The sequence below is a fragment of the Malania oleifera genome, chromosome 12 (assembly GCF_029873635.1).
Source record: "Malania oleifera isolate guangnan ecotype guangnan chromosome 12, ASM2987363v1, whole genome shotgun sequence".
In the NCBI taxonomy this organism is placed as follows: Eukaryota; Viridiplantae; Streptophyta; class Magnoliopsida; order Santalales; family Ximeniaceae; genus Malania; species Malania oleifera.
The window spans coordinates 84,370,137-84,396,020 of record NC_080428.1 but is presented as its reverse complement, the minus strand read 5'-3'; the positions used below and the strand labels follow the sequence as shown (position 1 = coordinate 84,396,020).

General features: G+C 32.9%; 2 protein-coding genes across 3 annotated transcripts; one reads left to right on the top strand and one right to left on the bottom strand.

Moving 5' to 3' along the window:
* Positions 1-5,971: 5,971 nt before the first annotated feature.
* On the bottom strand, positions 5,972-7,286 carry LOC131144046 (heavy metal-associated isoprenylated plant protein 8-like). The gene is made up of 5 exons (XM_058092393.1): positions 7,275-7,286; positions 6,897-7,110; positions 6,577-6,773; positions 6,410-6,497; positions 5,972-6,312 (listed from the first exon to the last, which is right to left on the bottom strand). Exons 1-5 carry the CDS (start codon positions 7,284-7,286, stop codon positions 5,972-5,974), a joined length of 852 nt encoding a protein of 283 aa, XP_057948376.1.
* A 9,259-nt stretch (positions 7,287-16,545) lies between these two features.
* Positions 16,546-20,588, top strand: LOC131144784 (uncharacterized). 2 transcript variants are annotated; one of them, XM_058093640.1, is made up of 3 exons: positions 16,546-16,720; positions 19,393-20,084; positions 20,171-20,588. In XM_058093640.1, the coding sequence occupies exons 2-3, from the start codon at positions 19,464-19,466 to the stop codon at positions 20,381-20,383; spliced, it is 834 nt and encodes a 277-aa protein (XP_057949623.1). In that variant the 5' UTR covers positions 16,546-16,720; positions 19,393-19,463; the 3' UTR covers positions 20,384-20,588. The 2 variants fall into 2 exon arrangements, with proteins under 2 accessions (XP_057949623.1, XP_057949622.1); XM_058093639.1 differs by having other exon boundaries at positions 16,621-16,841.
* The last annotated feature ends 5,296 nt before the right edge of the window (positions 20,589-25,884 follow it).

Genomic DNA, 25,884 nt, shown 5'->3' with positions numbered 1-25,884 from the left:
GACTTGAAAAGAACTCTGCCAGGAATGTCGTGGTGGCCTTAGATCGTCAATCCGATAACTGACGGGGCCGAAATCGAAGAAAATTGGAAAGGAAACCGTAGGGGAGGAAGAGAGGGTTTCTCGGCTGAAATTTTCTGCGTAAAATTCGAGTTTAGCACTATTTATACTATGGGATTCGTTGACAAGTCACGTCACCTCGTCGACAAGTCCTATAGAAAGTTCGTCGACAAACCTACACCCTCGTCGATGAATTTCAGACATCCAAAAAATCCTCTCTCAGTATCTTCTCATCGACGAGATCCTGAAGAACCCTTGTCGATGAAACCCCTGTATTCGTCGATGAGGCCTGGGAAATTTCTTGGAATTATCACCCCCAAAATGCAATGTCGTCAACGAACACGAAGCATTCGTCGACGAAGTTAGCGGCCTCCTTCTGTTACTGTTTCCATTTTCCTCTCTCTTTATTATTTAAATATCATTATTCTTTGGGTCGTTACATTTTGGGCCGATCTTTCATTGGTTTGACGATCCGAAGCCACCACGACACTCCTGGGGAAGTTCTCTACATATCTGCCGGAGTAGATCGTTGGTGGGGCAAGTTTGGAATCCATCCCAAATTCAAGGTAAGGCTTTCTACTCAATATTTGACTTCTTGATAGTTGTAGAAAGCGCAGTACGCGTAAAAATACTGAAGTTTAGTTTTGGGAAATGTCGTTTTTCAGGGTGCTAAACGGGGAACCCTGCGGGTGTGGGACTGCTTATTTTAGGGGCTTCTTAGGAATCAGGTAAGGGGATAAACTAAGCTAAGTGTTTTTATGAAAATTATAAGTATAATTTTATAGTATTTGATTTCGGGAAAATATATGTATGTGTATATATATATATGCATTATATTGGGAAATACTGCTGAAAATGATAATATGTTCTGATTATGCAAAATACCCATTTTGTGTGGCATGAGTAGATTTTATAATGAATTACTGTTTTCTGGGAATATGCTAATGATACGGATTTTTATAATGAAAAACCGGCATACGGGCCGAAAGTTTTATATGTTTTGCCAGCATACGGGCCGAGCTATGGATATGTTTTGCTGGCGTACGGGCCGACCTATGGATATATTTTTTCGGTGTATGAGCCGAGCTATGGATATATTTTTCCAGTGTATGAGCAGAGCTATGGATATATTTTACCGGCGTATGGGCCGAGCTATGTTAAATATGAAATATCGGCGTACGAGCCGATGATTTTCATGATGTATATATATGCAAAATGATGTGATGATTAACTTGGCAATTATTAGTGTGAAATAGTCATGTATCACAGTTTGATTATATGCTATATGTTATCAAAACCTGATTGGTTTGGTCTAGGCTAGTGCTTGCACGGTACCGATGCTATGTATTCGTGATCATTACGATATTGTGTTAACACTGCTGTACGGAGTAGCATAAGGACGGATAGTCAATGTGGTTTTAAGAAGTGTGAGGGTCCCTGGTGTACGGACTAGGTTTGGCAGACCTATCAGACTTACAAACTGTACATTTGACTTGGCAGTGGTCGGCCAACCATTGTCAGGTCCCGCCTTCGGACCACACAACCAGGTCATGTGGGGGTACTACATGACAACAACTAGCTAACCTACCATGGTTGTTTTTGTATTATATTTATATGAGATGAATTATTCTATGAAAATCCTATATGTTCAAGTATGCTATGATTATACATGTTTTTCCCAGAAATGATACATACAGTTTTACTGGTTATGTTTATGTATATGATTATATGTATATCGCAGAAATGCTCATGTTGTCACACGCTAGTATTAGTTTATTTCCCTTACTGAGAGGTGTCTCACCCTAAATTATATGAACTTTTCAGGAGCCCCTGATAGGAGAGCGGATAAAGCTCCGCTGAGATAGTACAGTTGATATGCCCTTTATAAAGGGTAAGTTTTGGTAGGGTCAGTTGGATTTTGTGGGAAATGGCCCTAGGACTCTTTTGGGGATGTATATGTATAAATACAATGGATGTAGAACTCTTGTATTGGAATGAATGAATTTACGTTTATGATATTATGATTTTTTGTTTCCTATTGCTTAGGCTTCCGTATGTATTTCTGTTATATCTCTAGTACCCACGGGTTTAGGTAGATTATGATCTGCTGGATTTATTATACTGATTTGTATTATGTAAGAAAAAAAAATTATGTATGGAAATTAAGTAGGTCGTCACAATAACGTTGTTTGTATAGTTCAACTAAAAGGAGGATACATAAATGGTGACATAATGAAGCATATCTATTCAAAATTCTTCTATACACGGGAACTCCAAATGAATGGTGATATAAATATTTTGCAGATCCGATCAAGTGATAATCTAGCAGATTTGTTCACCAAAGTTTTGCCTACTACAATATTCAAGAAATTAGTTCATCTCATCGGAATGAGACATTTTAAAGATCTTAATAGAATAAGTTAATATATGAATGACATTCAAGGAGTAGTATTATGAAAAGTATAAAAATTAATGACAGTCATCCCTTCATTTTCCACCACCATAAATTACGTGTTATCCTTATTGTCCTATAAAAGGGACCTCTCTCCCTCTCATTTTGACATTCACACAAAAAAACTTGAAGTGTGCAGACGAATAGAAAGGATGAGAGAAGAGGAGAGATAGAAAGAAAGAGAGATATTTTGTATAAGGTCAGTTCCAAATCATCTTGTCATTTCTCTCAAGATAGTGAAGTTTTTTATCACATCTGCCCATGGAGTAAGCATAGCATAGCCGAATCACGTAAAATTTGTCTCATTTCTATTTATTTATTTTTTTGCATTTTTACAATAGTTTGGCTTTTTTAAAAAAAAAAAAATCACTTCTTTTTTAAAAAAAATCCCTAATTTGTCTTGGAAATCTAGAAGGCAAATAAATTTTTTTTTTCTAAGTTCCAATAAAGATAATAAAATTAGAAAAAAGGCTTGATATCCTTATAGTTATTTAGAAAATTATAATTAAAAAAAATAAAAATTATTTATCCCAACTAAATAAACCTTTGAGATGTTTAAAACTTGGTTTTCTTAAATTTATTTTCATGCATATATGTTTTCATATGAATTCTATTTTTTTTTCATTTAATTTAAAAAAAAAAATACATTTCACCTAAAATGAGTATGATTCATTGATGTGTTTGGTTTGTAGTATTTTTTTAGATTCTCGAAAATGTGATACTCTTTGACATTTCATTTTCATGTTCATTTGGTAAAGAAAATCTAAGTGATAGAAAAAGTTTACACTTGTAAGAATGGAAGGATTTTTATAGACATTACTATGACATTTTTGTCCTCCATGGGTATGTTTCATGCAAATTTCATTCCCATAAAATTATACTTTTTGGACTAGATTATCTTCAATATTTTAGGCCCCGTTTGGAACTCAAAAAAATATATTGGAGAAATGAAAGGAAAATATCAAGGTTCCATATTTTCATTTTTGGTTATCAAGGAAAGTGAAAAAAAAAAATACCAAATCCATAAACAAATTTTGATTTTACACATCATTATGTTTAATTTTTCTTAATTTTAATCATATTAAAATAGACTTTTGTTTTTGATAATACTTAATAGAAAAAGAAAATATACGAAAAATGAGTTTCCTCATTTTTCTTTCATTTCCTTTTTCCCAAATAAATCTTTGTTCCAATGGACCCTTAGTGAATTAAACAACAATGCCCCTATTATAACATAGTACTATCTAATTTTAGTATCATATTTTAAATAATAATTATTAATAAAATGAAAATAATATTTATTAGTAGTAAATAAAATTCCTATTTTGTTATAATAATTTAATATAATACTATGGCTGATATTTAAACACTATATTTCTCTCAATTATTTTGATTGATTGACTATTTAAGTGTTGAATTTTGAAATTTACAACTGTTGTAAAATTTAGGGCATGTATTAAATCAAGTGTGCATCCTTAATAGTTTTTTTTTTAGACTGAAAAAATAATTATTCTTCATACATATATATATATATATATATATATATATATTACATAAATGTTAATAGTATAAGGTCATATTCTTATAGTACCATATTGAACAATAGACTGACACGAAAATTTTATGTACATTCATGAAAATAAAAATATTCTCCATTCTATTTCAATAAATAAATTTTTTAGAAATATTATTTCATAAAAAAAAATTATGATACAAAAAATGAAACATGCCATTTATAAAAGGGTTGTTAGAGGAGGAATTTTTTAAGTCTAGGCATAGTTATTAGCCACATTGCAAGCACCTAAGCACATGGGACATAGGATAGAGTTATGGGTCCTATCAAAATTTTATGGTTGGCCTTTCTTTCCTTGATTTCCCATTATTATTATTATTATTATTATTATTATTATTATTATTATTATATGAAGGGGTTTCCTCCTATATGTGAGATTCAAATTCACAAATTAAAGAGTGTTATTATTTTTTTTAACAAAATCCTTTATTAAAAATTGGAAAGGAGATCATTAAAGCCAATACCGATAGTACTTAAATAAATTAATTGGGACGATGATATGATGTTGAATCATATCTAATAAAATTTTCATCAAAATTAAAATATTCTAAATTTATATCTCTAACGTTTTCTATGCATATGAAACGGATATTTAATTATTCAAAATAATATACTAGGTAAGTTGTAAAATTTTTTACATGACTAATATTTACATAATGCGTCACATGAGATAGTAAATATCGGTGTTTTTGAAAGTTGTATTTTACCTCATGTTTGGAAGCATTGAGTCAAACTTTAAATTTGAATTTGTGCATATTTTGACAAAATATAGTGTAAAATTATGTTAAATTTTCATCTAAATCAATACAACTTTGAATCCAAAATTTATTCTCCCAAATAACCCTAGTTTTTTTTTTGCACATTATTTAATTGTATTTTCTTAAAAAGAATTACATAAAAACAAAAAAAACCTAATTCCCTAACCTTAATACTCTGCTTTAAGACCATTTACTAACAATTACAAGTTAACTAATTTATTTCATTTGAAAACAATTGTAATTTTGCAAATTAACTAGTAATTACTTTATATACTTTTATGCAAACATACATACATACATACATACATATATACAATTAAGAAATCTAGTTCTCACCCTTAGGGTGTGGTTCAAGTGGTAGTGCGAGCTGCGAGAGTGCCTCTCATAAGGTCAGGTGTTCAAATCTTCCCAAGTTCGTTTCCGCCCCTGGATTCCTAAAATTTATCTCCCTTTGGAGTTGTGAGGTTGGCTTCAAGGGGCGTGGGATTACTCACGTAGACCGTAAAATGGACACGTGGAAACCTGGTGCGTAATCCAAAAAGAAAAAAAGAAAAAAGAAATCTAGTTCTCAAACGATGTAGGATGTAAGTAGAGGTTGTTCGTTTGATTTCGTAATTAGTTGGTGTATTTGAATAATCAAAAGAGGTTCTATTTATAGATCCTATTTTGATTCGAAGAACATGACCCTTTATTCACAACATCACAACATTACCATTAACCAAATAGGGGGAAAAAAGGAGGGGGGACGATAGAAAGCTTTCTTTAATGAATTTGTGAAAAATTCAGCATGTACTCAAAATTTATTTGTATAATTTCTATTTTTCTTATAATTTTTCATTAAATGAGTATTAATTTTCATTTGTAAGTTTTCTTATTTGATCATTCATAATCATTAATTTAACATTGACAAAATTAATGATCATTAAATAAATCATTCAATGAAATATTCACTTTCTTTGCAATTTGACAATGCATTATTTTTTTTAAAATCATAAAAGGGGTAGACAAGACTAAAGAGAAAGAAAATTGATACAAAGGGAAGGATGAAATGCCATAAAATATTATTGATCCAGAGAGGATCTAAGTTCCTGGGTTAAACTATATCAGAAAGACATATCTTGGACATATTTTTCACGTAATTGAACATGAATTTACATCCTCATCATTAAAGAATAAAGGAGGATAAGTTTTTTCCATGACAATTTGAGGAGGGTAGTAATAGAATAATGGTTCTCCCCTACCTTTTTTATTCTCCCCCTCTTCATTCTTCTTCTCCCCACTCTTGCCATCCCCTTTATCGTTGTCCTTGCCATCCCCTTTATCCTTATCCTTGCCATCAACTTTCTCTTGCTTTATAATTTCCACATGTTTCCCCCCTCGCTTATGAATAAAATGGACAAGCTTTGGTGGATCAAACGTGCCTTTCACTGTCATTAGAGACTTCTTTGGATCCACTTCTACACTCAAAACTCCTACAGTACATTTCATTATTTTAATACAAAAATAATTGAAAAACAATGCAAGTTAAGTGCAATTAAGTGCTTTGAAAGAATTAAAATATGACTTTACCTTTCATCTTTTGTGCACATTTCTTGACTTCATGAGCACAACTTTCGCAATGTATGTAGACCTTGAGAATTGCAATTATTACTTGAGGCTACATATTGAAAATCAAAGAAGAGATTATTGTCTAAAATCTAAATAGATTAAGATAAATGTAAAGTTGATTTATGAACCTCTTTTTTGTTTGTGGCTTCAGTATTTCCTTTTACTTCAACTTTCTTCTTGGCGTCTCTCGGTACTTTTGGAGAAATCAACTCCACGTGTTTTTGGGTTTTCTTTTCAAGCCTCTCCAAGACTTTCCATGGATCCAAATTTTTCCCCTTGACTGTCACCTTATGGTTTTTCTTATCAACCTCAATTTCTTCAACACCTAATTAATTAGAATAAACAAGGATAAGCTACATACAAGACATATATGTTATTAAAAAAAAGTTCAAATTTATGTGAAAAGACTGCAAGCAAGAGCTAAATATAAAAAAAGGCACGACATTACCCTCAAAGAACTTCAAGCTTTTTTTGACATCAACTTCACAACCTTCGCAATGTATATAAGTTCCCAAAAGAACAGCCTCCGCTTTTGAGTTAGGTGCATTCTTTTTAACCTCTTCGGATTTTTTTTCTTGATCCCCACCTTCTCCTTTTGTCTCTCGTTGATCTTGTGGATGATCTAGAGCTGGCACTTGTTCACCGTTTTGTTTATCTGTATTCTGATCAAAATCACAAATTTTAGAATAATTACAAAATGGAACATAAAATATAAATTAAACAAAAGCTTGTATTAAGTGTAGCCCCACTAGCTAAGCAATTGGATTATCATTTTCCCTCCCCAATTCAATATACCAATGCAGCAAAAAAAATGATGATGGACAACCTTGGCCCCCATCATGCTAATCAACAAGAAATGTAATGCTATTTTATGCTTCCAAGTTATAGTGATGAAGGGATGGAGGGGATATATGGTGGGAATATATAGTATTGAAGTGCTTATGAGGTGGGGAAAGATTTATATTGTGTGGGTAACTTATAGACCTCTCTCCACATGGAATGTAATACTAACAATCCACATATACAACTGATATTTGAGCATAATTATTTTAAATATCTATCTTTTAAGGTGGTATTTCTCTACATGGAATGTAATACTAAAAATCTATATTCAACTAATGTAAGAATATTTGTTTTAATTTCTTTGATCTTTAAAGTTTAAAGGTAAAAAGATAGATATTTTGATTAAAAGGAAAAAAATAAAATTAACATTAGATTTTCTATCTTCGCATTTATAATGTTATCGTTAATGGAAAAGAATATGAGAAGAAGGAGTTTTGGAACAATATTCAGTTTAATATCTCCGAAATATTGATTTCCTAACCCAAGTTTTCTAGATTAAATGCAAAGTAAAGTCGGTCTAACTTTTTGACAAAAACATTTGATATTACTAGATAAATTTCTTAAAATATTTTTCAAACGAAAAAGAAATTTCTCAAATAATTTTTCCAAGGCAACTTTTAAGAACAATTTTATTGTCTTTTTCATGTAAAAAGGTATCTATAAAAGTTATTTGTTTTGTAGAATCCTCAAATTTTCTAAAAATATGATACTAATTCTATTACGTTCTTAATTTTTTTTTTTTTAATTCTAAGGTCAAAAGATGACTCGACAATAATGAAGGATTTTAGTTAAACGTGGTAGTCTGATTCATGTGTTTCATTTTAGATATCTTACATCTTTCTATTGGTATTCTATTTTCTTTAAAAAAACTAAAAATGTTATTAAACTAGTAAGACAAAAATATCTGTCATATTATAAAATTGAATCATTCAATGATCTAAATTTATGAAAAAAATAATTTATGATACTGAAATTAGAAATTATTGTTATTTTAAGAAAGGCGAGAAAAAATAAATTGAGATAATGAGGGAAATATAAGGAAAGACAAAAACTAACAAATTAGCTCATTTTTTACCAAGCAATTTGTCCAAACAACAAAAGAAGCAAAGCATCGAGCAAAAAATATAAGTTTGATAAAAACATTTAACCTATATTTGGGGATGTTGGAATTGGTGTATTCCCAAGAGGGGGGTGAATTGGGTTTTTAAACTTTTTTGCTAATTTAAATATTTGCCGATTCACCACAATTCATATCTTATTCAATATTAAAAGCATGTATGTAAAATGATTAGGCTATCAGTGCAGTCATACACGTGTGCAGCATATCTCATTTAAATTAAATGCATACATGCGAATAATTATAACAGTAAATAAGCAAGCATACACATATGGAAATAAAATATTGTAATTTAAATGAGATAGGGAGAGAGAGCACACAATATTTGTTATTGAGGTTTGGTCAAACCAACCTACATCCCTGCCTTGGGCATAACCCCCAAGGATTACACTATCTCTGCTCACTTAAACAGACAGAGCAGAAGCTAATACAACATTTCCTTACAGGGCAAGGTAAACCCCATTTCAATTATCAGGCTAAGCCCAACTGGTCTCCCTTACGGGGCGGAGACCCCCCAGTTTAATTTACTGAGCTGAACCAAACCGGTCTCACTTACAGGGCTGAGACTTCCCAGTTCAATTCTGGGCTAAACCCAACCAATACAATAAAAATAGTTTTTGTATATATTTATACGCTTCTAAATACAAGCATTGATGTACACATTAAAAGTTCAAATACATGCACTCTCTTATGATATGAAATGTGCTTAGTAGAGTAAGAGTGTTTTTCTTAAAAATAATTTTTGCACACAAAAATTCATATAATCTTTGACTTAAAAAATGAAATATGCAATAAGCGTTTTCAAATATCTGAATGTGATGAGTATGTTCTCCAATAAAAATCTTGCAATGAAAATGTTTGAAGAGGCTAGGAGTTAAGCTCGAAAATATTTGTGCAACGAGTACTATTTGAGCATTTGAATCTTGCAATAGAAGTGCAAAGATTCAAAGGCTACGAAAAGTTTTCCACAATATATTTATCAAAGAAAATAATATGGGTAGAACTCTAAATGTAACGCCCCAACCTAGGTCTACCATCAGACACCTTGAGGCGGACAACAGAGGAATATTCGACGCGAGTTTATGTACTGACGCTGCGAGATGCTGAGGCGGCAGGAGATGTGGTGACAGGTACTGTTTCAATATTGTCATTTAAAGCTACTGTCTTGTTTGATTCAAGGGCAACTCATTCTTTTATCGCCCGGGAATATGTTAAATTGTGTGGGTTTGAACCTCAGCAGTTAGATATTAGTTTATCTATTGTTACGCTGACTGGAGCTATAGGGATATGTAGAAAGGTACTCAGAGACTATCTAGTGGGTATTTAAGAAAGGTTTTTGTCAGCTGATCTGGTGGTTTTAGATATGCATGGATTTGAGGTAATCTTGGGAATGAACTGACTGCCTGCCCATTATGGTAGCATTGACTGCCATAAGAGAGAGGTAGTGTTCAGACCTCTAATGGGACAAGAGTTCAAATTTGTCAAATCATATGTGCGCACCCCACCTTAGTTACCATCCGTCATTTAGGCGAGAAGATTGCTACTAGAAGGCTGTCAGGGATTCTTGGCCTATGTGAAGGCAGTATCAGAAAGGGAGCCGAGGGTAGAGGATATCCTAGTGGTGAGGGATTTTCCTGATGTATTTTTTGAGGATATGCTAGGACTACCCCTTGATCATGAGGTAAAGTTTGTTATTGATCTAGTTCTGGGTACAACGCTGATTTTGAAGGCGCCATACAGAATGACACCGGCAGAGTTGAAAGAATTGAAGAAACAGTTGCAGGAATTGTTAGATAAGAGGTTTATTCGACCTAGTGTAACGTCCTAGGGAGCGCCGATTTTGTTTAGTGTGATACCCCATGGAAGAAAAGTTTAAAAAGATTAGATGTTACTACCCATATAACAAGGTGCATCTTTATTTTCGGAAGCCTTCCTATAAGAACTCTACAGTTAAGCGTGCTTGACTTAGAGTAATCTTGAGATGGGTGACCTTCTGAAAGTTTTCTTTGGAAGTGTGAGTGAGGAAAAAATACACTGAAAAGAATATGTGTTGGTTTGTGGGGTCAATCATTAGTCTGATAAGGCCCGCCTCCCTGTTGTCTAGTCCAAGTGGAGGAGGAGAAAAGCAGTGCTCCCTAGCATACCCAGGTTAGGGTGTTACCAATGGTATTAGAGCAATTCCCCAACCAGAAGTGTGACGAGATTCACATCACTTGGGTTTGGAAATGTGGGTTCGCAATGAGGACGTTGCGTTGTGTAAGAGGGGGAGATTGTGATACCCCGTTGAAGAAAGGCTTAAAAGAATTAGATATTACTACCCATATAAATAAGGTGCATTTTTCTTTTCGGGAGCCTTCCCATAAGAACTCCACGATTAAGCGTACTTGACTTGGAGTAATCTTGGGATGGGTGACCTTCTGGGAAGTTTTCTCAGGAAGTGTGTGAGTGATGAAAAAACACACTGAAAAGGACACGTGTTGATCTGTGGAGCCAGTCATTAGTCCGATAAGGCCCGCTCCCTGTTGTCTAATCCAGATAGAGGAGGAGAGACGCAGTGCTCCTTGGCCAACCCAGGTTGGGACGTTACACTAAATCTACTCTCAAAAATAATTTTTAAACAAAAAGTACCTTTCCTCTGCTCTGGTACCTAAAAGATACCTACCAAAGCACTTACTTTACTTAGTAAGCCCTCAGGTGCAGAATTACCTCGTCGCCAGTATACACATCTTTATATATTTCTTTTAAAGACGAAGGTTTCTGAGGATCGAGATGTTTACCTCGCCTCATGCACACACATGCATTCACAATATGCTATTCCATTATTATTATGCTATAATTAAATTCACATGCACACAACACATCCACATAAGAATCATGCATTTCATACTTCGCCTTCCAATGTCCTCAATACATGGCCCACATAGAGCAACTGCGTACATATCAGTACGTGGCCCACACAGGCACTTACGTATTTCTTACCTACACGTGGCCCACACATGTATTACTATCCACACAGGGTACATAACATGGTCTACATAGGCACCGCCATCCACACATGATACATAACATAGCCCACATAGGCGCCATCATCCACACATGATACATAACATGACCCACATAGGTGTCATCATCCACACAAGATATAACGTGGCCCACATAGGCACCACTCCAGCTTCCACAACACGTGACCCACACAGGCACTTACGTATTTCTTACCTACACGTGGCCCACACATGTATTACTATCCACACAGGGTACATAACATGGTCTACATAGGCACCGCCATCCACACATGATACATAACATAGCCCACATAGGCGCCATCATCCACACATGATACATAACATGACCCACATAGGTGTCATCATCCACACAAGATATAACGTGGCCCACATAGGCACCACTCCGGCTTCCACAACACGTGACCCACACAGGCATCACTATTCATCAGTATCCAATCCCGATGACCTACCCGTAGTGCATCAGTAAAACAATCTCCCCGACCTACCAATGTCCTACCCCATATAAACGACAATATGACGAACTCCTTGACCTGCCAACGCCATATCATGATTTATATCTAAACAATATAACAACCTCCTCATGCCAACGTTATATTGAGATGCATACAAATAACCACACCAGTTAATTCACACAGATGCATCAATGCATTTTCACATAGGAATCCAACAAATCAATACATTCCCACACAGTAATCCAATAGATCAATACATTCTCACACAGTAATCCAACAGATCAATACGTTTCCACACAGGAGTCAAACATAACAATTCATTCATCTTGTCATAATCATTCCAAACATCCCCAAATGCAAACCCAAATACACAGAAATTCATATTCAATTTATTAGGAAAAATTGTTCTCATGTCACACGGATTTAATGTCATACACAATTATCCCAAATATAACCTTAAACAAAACCATCATTTTTTAGTACTCGGGCTGTTCTAAAAATCATATAGGTAAATACTAGGTTTCATATGCTCATAAATAACCGATTTATCTTAATAAAATACTGATATAATTTTATTCCCCCTTACCTAATTTCCTGAACCACGCTTGTAGAGTTCTCAAAATTATACTCCCGACGCTCACCCGAACCCTGATTCAATCAAATCAACCATAATAAAATACTATTTTAATATTTCCTAATTTACAATAATTAAGTAATAATTAACTTCTAAATAACCCCTTTATCTTAGTTTTGGGGCTATGCCTACAACAATCCCACGAGAAATCCGCTCCACTAGACTTATAGAGAATCATCCTTAGATTCTCGTGATGGTGTCAGATCGTCAATTTGGCTTAAAATTTAAGAAAAATTGAGGTAAAAGTGAGAATTTGCCTTACCCCAGGAGATATGCCTATGTCACTCCTACGACAAATCCACTTTAATAGAAATGTCGGTGACGAAGAATGGAATCCAGTGGTATTTTCAAATTTTCAATTGGGCGAGAATCCACCGCGAAATCGTAAAAAGAGAAGGAGGTGGCGTGAGGAGAGACATGAGTGAGCGTGGGAGTTTTCTTTTTTCCTTTATTTCCTTTCTATTCTATTAGCAGCGTAAGAGTTTTTCTTTTTATTCTTCTCTTTCTACCAACTCACCCAGAAGCTTCAGGAAGCTTAACCATTAAGTTTCTTTATTCCTTTTTTTTTCTTTTCCTTTAACCATTATTTTATACTTATATTATAATAATAATAATAATAATAATTTATCCTTATATATATTTAAGCACACACACAAAACCCTCATATTTCTCAATTAATTAGTTTCCTTAATAATGTTTAATTAATTAATCAATAATTAATATTTATTTATTTATTTATTTATTATTATTTTTTTCAGATTACTACACGGGTTGTGCGGCCCGTAGGCTGGATTTAGCCTGGGTGATCAACCTAAACAAAGTTAAAATAACCCTCTGCAAGTACGTCTGCAAGCTCAATTGCAGGTCCAATTACCTTACCACTTCCTGGTCTGGACCCAGGGAAGGTACCACGACATTTCGTAGGCCAATCGGCGGAGACCACCTACACTTCCACTACAGTGTGGTTGCACTTGGCCAAACAACTCACTAGCAATGGTATCGTGCTCTCAATACAATCGGTCCTTAGGGTTCTTAAATCATGTCATGCAATTTAAGTAATAAAAACTATATTATAAATCTCACTGTTGTCATTTCATATAAAACCTGCCATCATATCAAAATTCGGCATACAGTCGTCATATCACATCTCCAATATTTGCCACAAACAGTTCCAGTATTTCCGTCAAACAGTATAAATCATATTTCCACAGTACAATACCATAAAATACTCGAATTCAATTATGAAACAAAACTAAATGGATTATTCTCATGTCACACGATTTTAGTATTAAAATATAATCAGATACGTAACTAGGAAATACCTCATAGTATATTTAGTTCATAAGATGAAAACCAGGATATGATCACCTCCACGTTCTAGTTATTCAAAACATGCTTATATACACATATACATATATATTTTTCCATAAGAATATGAAGATGATCACCCCTCAGCCTTTGAATCTTTCCCAAAACACGGATATGACCATAAAACCAAGCTTTCTACCGTTCATCTCATTCAAAATATAGTATGATATACCCATATTTATAAAGTTCATTTTTGAATGGTTGGATTTTGAAATAACCATTGATACCATGAAAATACATACCTACGAATAGTTTAATTGGTTCAATTTCGATAAAAGACTTGACATAACTTAATCCCCTTAACTGTTCCTGAAAATAAGTTGATTACATACGTTCGGAAAACGGGAAACCCTAGCTTTCAAACTTGCCTCCGAAAGTGAGCCGACAAACCGAGAGAAGAGGGAGAAATGATCGGGGACCGATGACAGACTCCGGGTGATCTTAGAGAGAGAGAGAGCCACGTGAGAGAGAGAGAGTCTCAAAAACCTAATTTAGAGAGAGAGGGAAATGTTTAGTTATGAAAATAAAATCTTGCTTAGCCCTTAAGTAATGCCAGCCTAGAGGAAAGTCGTCGACGATTTTCTTGGGGTTTCTGAAACCATCGACGATTTGACAGTTCAATGCTCTTGGTTGTTTGTAGCTGTCGACGGTTTTTCCTGAACTCAGTGAAACCGTCGATGGCTTGGGGTCTTGCCAAACCAATTTCCTCTTTTCCTTTTCTTTTTCCTTATTTCTCTTTTCTTTTATTTATTTTATTTTCTTTTTCGGACTCAGGTCCCTATAAATATGATGTGAGCTTTAAGTCCTTTCTAACTTCCATATTTCGGTATCTTATGTTCATGCTGAAATGAAAATTTATTCACATACTAAACACACACATAAGATACACATACTTTGTCAGTATCAAAATAGGGATCAAACTCAAAAAGTCAACAGGGGAGTCTTTTGATTTCAGTTTGTATTGGATTTGGATAAAATGTACCGTAAAATTATATTAAAATATGTTCAAATTTACTCAAACTCAAATCTAAATCCAAGATTCAAAATTCATACTCTCAAATACTACCTTAGAGTTAAAACATCTACACTTAACATTAAAATATAATGTTGTGTTTGGAAGCATGAATTTCAGTATTTGGATTTAGATTTGGGTGTATTTGGATAAAATTTAATACAATTTTATATTATAATTTAGTTCCAAATTTAATACTTATCCAAACATAAGGTAAGTATTATTTTTTGAATAATACTCCAAGTAAGAAAAGACTCATGACGGAGAGGGTCTTTTGCTTTCAATATGTAACATGTACGCTTAAGAATCTTGAATAAAAAGAAAAAAAAAATCAACTCTTTATTTATATCATACTTTTTAAAAACTAACAAATCATTCGATGTTAGAATTAATTTTCTCTTTTTAGTTTATTAGAGACTCATTAACTTTACACTACACAATAATGTATAGTCTATTTTCCATTTCAGAATCCGTTCTACCCTTTGTAACATCGCAACAAAAGATCTTTAATTTTAATGTTTTATTTGACCAAATCATTCTTTGTAATATGTATTGTGTGTATGTGTGTGTGTTTGTGTAGTTATAATATGTATTACATGCTTAATATTTAGTGTAGGCCATTATTGTTCCAATACTTCACATTTTTTTTATTGTTTTGTTTTCCATGCAAGCCACATTTTGGTTTTTAATAATTAATACACAAATTTTTATATTTTTGAAAATTAAAATTTTTTATTTGTTAATTGGCTAGAATTAGCTAAGAATTTTTATTAAAAATTTATCGCATTAAAGGAAATTAAATTTTTTTTAGCTAAACAGTTAAAAGTAAGATAAAGAGTGTTACATTGAAGTGACAATGAAAGAATATTAATTGAAATATTTTACTTTTTTTATTAAATCCCTATCATTATGGAACAAAAAGGAAGAAGTGAATAGAATCATGCTTGTTATTTTAGTTCTGATTGTATTTCACCTATCAAAAACTAAATAATTATTTTTAATTCAAAATAGAAGTTAAAAATAAAGGATTAAACTTAGGATAATGCATAAACTATTTTTTTTAATATATTTTATCTTAAAAATAGAAATTTGTAAAATGAAAATAACATAAAGTGTTGCACATATTATAAGCCATTTTCAATTATATTTATTTGCTCATAATATTTTTCATTGTCTACCAAAATATATAATAAGAATAAAATAAAAACAATGCCATATAATTTTATTTTGTAATTTCTTCATAAATTATGTTAAAATATATATTAGAAGATTAAAATAATTTCACATTAGATGTTGAAACAAATTTCAAAATATGCACACTTACACATACACATTTGAATATCCAATAAAAATGAGATAGGGATCAGACAACGTAGATGAGGGATTAATTTGAGTATCTCGTGACGTCACCGATGATTATATATCATATAGTTGAATGAGTCGAGGGCGCCAGGACATCCGACGCAACCAAAAAAAAAATGAGATAGGCACATTCTGATATTCATGTAACCAAACTATTTATTTATTTTTATTAAAAAAAAAATACCAAGCTATTTGGGTTAACACGTGCTATGCACGAGCTATTTTCAAATTCGAAGGTTCAAGGAAATAAGACACGCGCCCAATGCTTTGCATTCCACGTGAAGATAAGTATACGTGTCAGTTTTAGACAAGACACGTGGAAGCGAAGCCGAAGTGCAGGCTGGCGGTATCTCAGGTGGAGTGGGAGAGCGCGACCGCCCCGTCACTCTCGCGCCACCGTCTTACCGTTCGCGCGGAAATCTCCAGTGCTTTTGAATCATTTCTGCTCGCTCGCTGATTGCGTAAGATCCATTATTGTTCATTTCTGCTAATCTAATCTCGAAACCCTAGGATTGAACTGCTTCATTCTCCGTTGATTTCTGGGTCCGGCGGGTTGATTATTGCAGATTAATTAATTTCTTGGTATGCGATTTTACTTGTTTGCGTTTTTCCCTCTGATTGCGCGATGAACTTGTTTTATTCATATTTTCTGTTGAAATGATTTGTTTTGCATTTAAAATTGATCTTGTCAATTTAAAATTGTGTGAATGGCGATGATTTTTACCTGTTTTGGTTTAATATCGTGTGTACGGTCACGTTGGTGAGTCAAAGTTGCGAAATTCACAGCTCCACTTTACAATCCCAAACGCAGTATTTAATGTTTTCCAGATTTAGTGAATACTCAAGAGTTCAGATTTCAGCAATCTTCTGCATTTGTAATTATGGCTGTTTTTCCAGATTTTATACTTTCCAATTTTTTTTTTCCCCTTAATGAGGTTCTTTATAAAAGGTGGATATTTAAACCATAACTTTTGGTTTCGAGGCATTGAAGATTTTTTTTTTCCTCCCTTTTTGGGTTAATTGGATGGTTCATTTCTCATTTTATATCTGAAAGTGACAGAGAGGTCCCAAGTTTCAACCTATGGGATGTCTCCTCAGGCATTGAAGATGCACAAACATATTTGGTATCTTGTTTGGTGCCAGCATAAAGTATTCCAGCATTTTTTTTTTCTGAACGATTTGTAAATTATTTTGAGGATAAGGGAATGTGATTAATCTCACCTCCCAACTGGGAATTTGTCAATTCCCGTTCTCTCCGGAGTTATGAGGAATATGAAGTTATTTGAGATGAATAGATACCGGCTCCAACTAAATTGTCTAATATCAGGGGTGGTATAGAAAAATTGAATCGAACCAAATCAAAACGAAAGATTGGTTAATCATTTTTTTCCAGTTTGATTGAGTTCATAGCTTCTAGTTTTTTGGGTTAATGATTCAATTATGAATTGGCTTATTCAATGATCATGGTTAAGCGAACTAATATTTTATAAAATATATAATATATTATATAATATTTAATAATTTAAATAATATATATAATATTTAATAATTTAAATTATATATATATATTTCAATGACAATTTAAAATTTGGGTTGGTTGGTTTTATGATATTTCTTTTTAGAGCTAGAACTTGGATTTTATGGATCCGTTCAATTCATGGGTGGATGCTTTTGAACTTACTTGGGATGCTAATTTAAATTTAATGAATTTAACACTTCCAATTGATGCTCAAGTTTTAATGTGTTGAATTTCAAAATTTATATGTTGATTATAATGGAAAATAACAATGTTAATTTGTAGTGGTTTTAAATTTTTAAATTGGATCCAACAGCTTGGGTGTTGTTCACGGTAGAACATAAATGTAAAAACCGGTTAATTAAATTTTGATTAACCTTGTGAAACAGAGTGATTTTGGTTTGAATTTTTGAGGAACCTAGAAACTTTAGTTAAGCTAGTGGTTTGAGGGGAATAGTTCAATTGAGCAAAACATACCTAACCCTACTTACTAATAATCCCGAATCCCAAGCAAAATGTACTCCCACACACTTTGGTGGGAGCTTGATTTAGTAACTATATGATTATTGTTATTGTTGTTGTTGGAATATGGAGAGCACTAGCCTCTAGGCTAGAAGCTAAAGTAATGAAGAGCAGTTACCAATTCATAATTTTTAGGTATTAAATAAATTTTTTTTGTTAGTTTCTCAAATTTTGAATTAGTATAAAGTGCCTTAGACATTATGTTTCCATATTTTTTCTTTCCTAATGACGCGCAGTACAAATCCAAAGCCCAGTGTGCCAAAGCCTATAAATCATGTTGGACTAAGTTGGTCCCTTTTAGGATACAATAGCTCCCTTGAATCATATTTGGCTCAAACTATTAGTTATAATAGTCAATAGAAGGGCCAAGACCCCAATGCTCCAATGAGAAAACAACTTTCCCCTGAGGATAAAACCCTCTTCATGCGTTTTATGTTTGCTTATGAATAATGATTGTATCAAGAATGAACACAGATGGCTCTTATTTATAGAATCGTAAGACTTCCATGCATTCACAATTATATTAACCCTAATGAATCTAGAAGGAAAAGTAATCTTTGATAATGCACATTTGCATGATCTAAACCATCCAAGATACATTTCATTTCTCTAGAACGAACTCTTAAATTTAAGACTTGCACAATGCAATGCACGCCATTTATTGTCCAGTATTAAAATGCACCAAGGTTGCGAACAAACTTATTATACATAATTCAGTAAACAAGGTGCCTACTAACTATCTTAGATTTTGAGATATGGCATGTACCTTAATGACATATAAAATTTGACAAGCTACCCAGTAATGTTGGAGCATTTACTTGTTGCCACCTTAGTTTTTCAATATGGCACGCATATCTTTGTTCTGTTATTGTTGTAATGCAGGCAGTCCATGATGAGATCCTACTTTGGGTGTGTTCTGCCATAGTTCTTCATATAATTCCTATGTTTGCAAACTTTTTTCTATGCCTTAGCATAGAATAACATGGTAAATTCTTTTGCAGGTTTTTCAGCTTCAATTTGGTGGAATCTATTAAATGAATTATGTAGAGAATTATCATAATGATCTTCCTCATTTTTTTTTTCTGCCTATTTCAGAAACTTTTATCTTATACACTAGCCAGTTCAGTTAAATAGAGGGCGACCAAGAATCAAGGAAAAAAGAAAATATGTCGGGCATATCCCTCGCGGTGGCTCCTCGAACTGAGCCCGGGCCAACCAACACCCCATCCACAAAACCACAGCAGAAGCCCCCCAACCTCCGCCAGCAGCAGCAACAGCCGGCAGTTGGGGGCATAATGGGGTCCCTGCGTGTTATAGAACTGCAATTGGTGGCTTTCATTATGGTCTTCTCTGTTAGTGGTCTAGTTCCCCTTTTCGATCTCGTATTCCCAGCCTTCGCCTCTTTTTATCTTCTAGCACTGTCACGCTTTGCCTTCCCTGTAAGCAGTAGCACCACCTCAGGGTCGCAGGAGCTCTTCCACGGAAGCAGGTTCTTTCAATTCTACGTCGTCGTGGGAACCACAGTGGGGCTGTTCTTGCCACTGGCATACGTGCTAGGGGGGTTTGCTCGGGGCGACGAGCATGCCGTTCGGTCAGCTACCCCCCACTTGTTCTTGCTTTCATTTCAGATCCTATCAGAGAACATAATTAGTGGGCGGGTGTTCTTCTCACCACCCGTTAGGGCCCTCGTGCCGATGCTTTATACGATCCGGAGAATCTTCGTGATCATTGATTGGATGCATGACGTCTGGCTTAACAAATCTCTACCTGCAAATGCAATATTCAAGGTGACCAAAGCTGTAGGTGCATTGATTATAAAATTGAACTTATTTTGTGTGTGAGCATGATGTGACCTTATTTATTTTGTCCGCAGGACGCTGCTTGGCTTTGGTTTGGGAGGGTTCTTGCAGCGGCCAATCTCGTGTACTTTTCGATTAATCTGTTTTGCTTTTTGATCCCTCGGTTCCTTCCGAGGGCCTTTGAGAGGTATTTCAGGGAGAGAGATGAGATCCATGCCAAAATGTCAGAAGACAAGCGGTCTGCTGTTGCTAACGCATCCCAACCAGCTAATAAGAAAGGGGATTAATTATATTCGTGATATGTGTAGCTTTGTTGTTTTGCGAGTTCAAACTCTATTCCACTGCCCCTGGGCACTTTATGGTCTTGTTAACTCTCTAGTATTTTGTACGCCTGGACTCTGGTGTTTAGCTGATTTTCTTACGTTCTACATCTATCTTTTATTAGATTTATCATTATTTATGACAGGAACTGCTGGCCATGGTTGAAGAAAAGTGTTGATTTCGGTATATGTTTATGTTTCATTTTGTGAAAGAGTAGTTGAGATTTAATTATTGGATTTATATCAATGAATAAGTTTCTACGGGTGGAAACAATGGGTTTAGAAAGGGCATTGAAGTAATGTAGTACTTCTTTTTTTTCTATTAATCACAGTCGTTTTATTTATTCTCGATGGTATAGAGTCAACGAAATCAGTTGATAAAGGCTTTCGCTTTCGTGGATTATAGGATTTTTGGCATCAATCCAATTGGATGGTCCCAATTTGGAACTTTCTTGAATTTGGAATGAAAAGAGGAGTAATACTTCTTAGCATGGGACACGAGATAAATAGCACACTTTCACAACTTTTTCTTTTCTTTTCTTTTTTTTTAATGACTCGAGACTCTTGCCAAAATTCATTTAAGCAAATAATAAATGGGGGCTCTAAATGGGGAGCTTGAAAATATTGTCATAACATTGTTGATGCATGTTTGATAATTTTGATGTGCATTAATTTTATGGCAGAAAAGTGTTACGATTGAGGGGGGTTGCATAGAATATCATAATGTTGGGTAATTGAGAAATAATATATATTATAAAATAATGTTGGATAGAATATCATGTATGGATTTTATGGTTCATAATATTGGGTAATTAAAAAATAATATATAATATGTAAAAAAATTGTTTAAATGTAAAGTAGTTTAATATTAAAAATAAAATTATATATATATATATAGACACACACACACAATGATTTAGGTTAGCTGCTAAGAAGATTTGAGTATTTAAAATATAAATCTAGTAGAGCATCTATGAAAAAAAGTGACTTAGCTATTATTTGAGAATGGATAGGGATAAGTTTATAATAACTTTAAATTAAATAATGAATAAAATTTTAATAATTTTTAATTTAATAAAAAATAAATACTCTTGATGAAAATGGGATTCATATGGGAGATTTAAGGGTTGTTATTTTTATCATTACTGATGTTATAAAAGATTATGAATGGTAATTGCTAGTCTGAAATCATATTCACTTGATCATATTTAATTAAAATAATGTTTGATTTATAGGAACTAATTGAAAAGTGTAGTCAAACATGAACAAATTAGGTCTTTTTAAAAGATGAATCCCATTAAAATTTCTTGTCAATGAAATCATTTAAAAAAAAATGAGCTTTATTGGATTATATATAGGCTTTATTAGAGATTTATTACTTAAAATAATTTCATTGAACAAAAAGACATAAAAGAGTACCATACTGATCTTTTGAAACAATTTTTTGTGATATACACTATTCAATGTGCATTAATGATGGATTTTATTATTGAAGGCATGATGTTAATAGAAGTAGCATTAGAAAATGTCAATTTAGAGTTGAATTGATCATAATGTCTTTATCAATAAAATCAAATAACTTGCATAATTAAAATTAAAATAAAGAATATTTTAGAATCTAAAAATTTTAAGATGAGTAGAGGAAGGATAAATGGAATAAAACTGCTGCAATCAATGGGCCTATCATGGGCCTAGAGAATAAAAGAAGCTGTTGAAGAAAATAAAATGTATATGAAATATTTTTCTACTATTAAAAATCTTTAAAATTAAAAAACGCATTTTTAAGAGAGATTATAAAACTAGTTATGCTATATTGATCTCAATGTTAATTAATTAACAAACAAAATATATTGAAATAAGAATATTAAGATGAACTGGTGATATAAAATCGTATGATATAATGTTAAAAGACAATTAAATAAACATTACATATACAAAAGATAATATACAAAATAAGGAAAGTATTTATCAAAAAAAATAAGGGAGGGTAGTCAAGATTATTTGAAAATCAAATAATAATAATAATAAAAACGAAAAATGATGAGAGTGGTTTAATTTTTTGAGGGTATTGCCTTTAATTATACAAAAATAACATAAAAGAATTTACAAAGTCAATCATTTAGGCTCCACTCAAGAAAGATGAATAAAATTTTGATCTAGCACAATCATTCATTTTTAGTTTTTCTTAATCTTTAGTACAGTAAAATAAATTCTTATTTTTGATAGTACATAATAAAAAAGAAAAATATAATGAAAAATAATTTTCTTCCTTATTTTCTTTTCCTTTCTTTTTCCAAACAAAATTTTTAATCTAAACACACTTTGAGTATTTGCTCATCATCTCGTTTCTTATCATTAGGTCTAACACGTAGTACAAGAAATGTATATTCTAAAATGAATAATTTAAAAGCACATTAAACCATATATGAATTCAATATATATATATATATATATATATATATTTTTGGGTCAATTAAAGATTTTTAGACTACAGAAAGCAACATATTTCTCATCTCATACTCCTTTTGGCTCCTTAAAATTAACAAATTAGATGTCCATAAAAATGTATAAACAAAACAATAAATAAATAACATATGTGACATACAAACTGAAATCAATATTATTTAATTAAGCATTGGGAAAGGCTACTTGTCAATTTGTCTTGAGCAATAATAACAATAATAATACAATATCTTATCTAAATAAGTTATTTTTCCACTTTTTTAAAATTTTATAAAGTAGTAGTTGGGAATACAAATTTTGGGACATTGATTTAGATTTTTGTGAATTTGGAACAAACTTAATACAATATTTTGCCTAAATTTACAAAAATTTAAATTTTAAAACTTTAATTTCATATTTCCAAACATAGTGTAAGAAATTGAAAATAGAAAAAATATAAAATAAATAAATTTAGATTCTGTACAATTTTAGATAATTAAAGAATAAGATGGAATTTTCGTAACATTTAAAAATAAAAATAAAAATAAAACTATTTTTACAAGCTAATTGTTATAAAAAATTTTGAATGAGTGGGAACTTTCCCCAATTATCATTTTCCCTGTCTGATGCATCTGGGAGGAGTCTCTTAGAATTTGCCGGGCAAGGGCCTACTAAGATATTCCTAGTCAGCTACTTTGAATTTTAAAACACCATGCAAGTCTAAAATCCACACCTCAAAACAATATTATATTATTAATTATCAAAAGACTGTAGTTTATATTATAGTAATTATTTAATTAAAAAAATTTACTATTGCATGATTTTTAGCTTTTACTCCTTTTTTCCGATCAAAAATATGTACAAAAATTAAAATGTTACATTTATTTATTTATTTATTTATTTATTTTCACAATGAATTGGACAAAAACTTGATGTGTCAAAAATATGAATCACAAATATAAATGAATTGAAACCCACTCATTTAAATAATATGATTAAAGATTAGGTTATATGCATTGCAAGTGGCAACCCATTTCTGCCCATTCAAAGAAAATAAAAAAGACAATAATGGATTCAACCATTGGATTCTCATAAGATACATTCATCTACTAGCCCATTAAAAATGTATTTTTAATCAACCAACCTTGTGCACAATTGTATCTTTTTAATATGTTGGCCAAGTCACATGACTAGCAAATTCAAGCTTAAGATTTCAAATCATTTTTTCCCCTTGCAAAATAATAAGTAAGTTAAACATTTGTTGTCGATATATAAATAAATTAACATAAAAGAAGTTGTGTATTGACTCAAATTCAAAAGTTATCATGTGCACAATTAGGGATGGCAAAACGAATTAATAAGTTGGATTCGAACAAGTCATAAATCGATCGGGATTAAACAGGTTCGGATTGGGATTGATTAGAATGTTTGAGATTGTTTGTCAAAACAAGAGCACCAAGAAGTTCAATCACCATAGTGAGATAGAGGTTTGATTTTTACAAAATTAAAACAATAGTTAGAACAATGTGTAAATTCAATGAATAAATCGTGTTACTAAGTTTAATGGTAGGTTGAGATCTATCTTAAACTAAAGTAGGGGTTGGATTGGTTTCGTTAATTCCTTCAAATAAATAATAAATGAATAATGAGTGTTCGCACACCTGATTCATTTACCGTCTAAGAAAATTCACCCATCTTGCAAGCCAATGATCAACATAGAACAGAAAAACCTGAGGAGTCATGTTAGAGAGAGAAGCACTCTTCCCTCTCTAGGGATGCACGGCGGCTTTGGCTCTTCCTCCACCATCTCCGCCGTCCATCTTCGTTTCTCCGACCATCTCCCCTTGTCTCCTCCACCAAAACTAAGTAACTTTCTAATTTCGAGCTTGTCCATCGAGATTAACCCCTTGCGCAGCTGGTTCGTGATTCTGCTTCCCGTCTAGGGTTTCAAAAGTTTGCTATCTTGCTCGCAATGGGGCGTAAATATGAGCGTAAAGCTTCGAAGAGCCCTAGGAAAGATTTGAATTCAAAGAGGGAAGGGCAAGTTGCCCTAAAAGTTATTGAGAGATACAATGGAAAAGAGTCCGATTGGGCTAATAAAAGTTTAATCGAGATCTGCACTGAAACTTCATGATTACTCGATGATGCTTGTGATAAGGAATAGACAGGTAATCTGAGTCTGAAGGAAAATGATTTTGTGAAGTCTGAAGAGATGCAGCATAACCTAAAAAATGTGAGTTCAGGGAAGCCGGCTGGAAGTTTGCCTGGAGGCGATGGAGTTGCTGACAGTGAGTCGGGGCCTCTGCAAGTTAAAAGATGAGCGGATGATGACTCGCTAGGGTCGAAGACGTTGGGTTCTGCAGACACTATGGAGGAATCGGAGCATTCAGTAGGTGAGAAGTCAGCTCGCAGTAATATTCCGGAAGCCAACAATGAACAATAAGGCAAGAAAAAGTTTTTCATGAAAGGAGAAAACCAAGGTTACTTGGGCAGAGCTCTTTGCGAGTAATAGACAAAAATAGTTTTGTGGGGCTGTTCCAATGTTCTTATGTAGCACCCGCCCGGCATGGACTCGGAGTACTAGTAAAACATAAAAATACTTCCTAATATTATAAATATGAGGGTCCGATCCGGAGGATTCATGATTACCCAATAATCAACATACAATAAAGTAGCAGAAAACTCAAAATACCATAGCAGAGTTTTAAGTCAACACTATTATATAAATACATATAGTATTTCTATTACAACCCCAAAAAATACAACTTTACTATAATTCAATACTTACATAAGTATTTACAAAACTCACAAAATACTATATTCCAGAACCCTCTAAAACGTTAGGTCCGATTTCCTATAGGACCTGAAATAAGATTTATATATTGGAGTGAGACACTTACATCAGTGTGTGATTATATGAGTTTATTCCAACAGAAAATAACAGTAAGTTTAACTGAAATGGATTATGTAGTTAAAACATTCTCAACCCTGTAATATATGAGATATATATATATATAATTCCTATA

Bases quoted from the DNA above. Each gene is read 5' to 3' on its own strand.
- LOC131144046 (XM_058092393.1), bottom strand. The intron at 6,498-6,576 runs GTTCATAAATCA...TTCAATATGTAG, and splicing joins AAGCCACAAACAAAAAAGAG to CCTCAAGTAATAATTGCAAT. The intron at 6,313-6,409 runs GTAAAGTCATAT...AATGTACTGTAG, and splicing joins ATGTGCACAAAAGATGAAAG to GAGTTTTGAGTGTAGAAGTG.
- LOC131144784 (XM_058093640.1), top strand. From the start codon at position 19,464: ATGTCGGGCATATCCCTCGCGGTGGCTCCTCGAACTGAGCCCGGGCCA. The intron at 20,085-20,170 runs GTGACCAAAGCT...TTTTGTCCGCAG, and splicing joins CTGCAAATGCAATATTCAAG to GACGCTGCTTGGCTTTGGTT.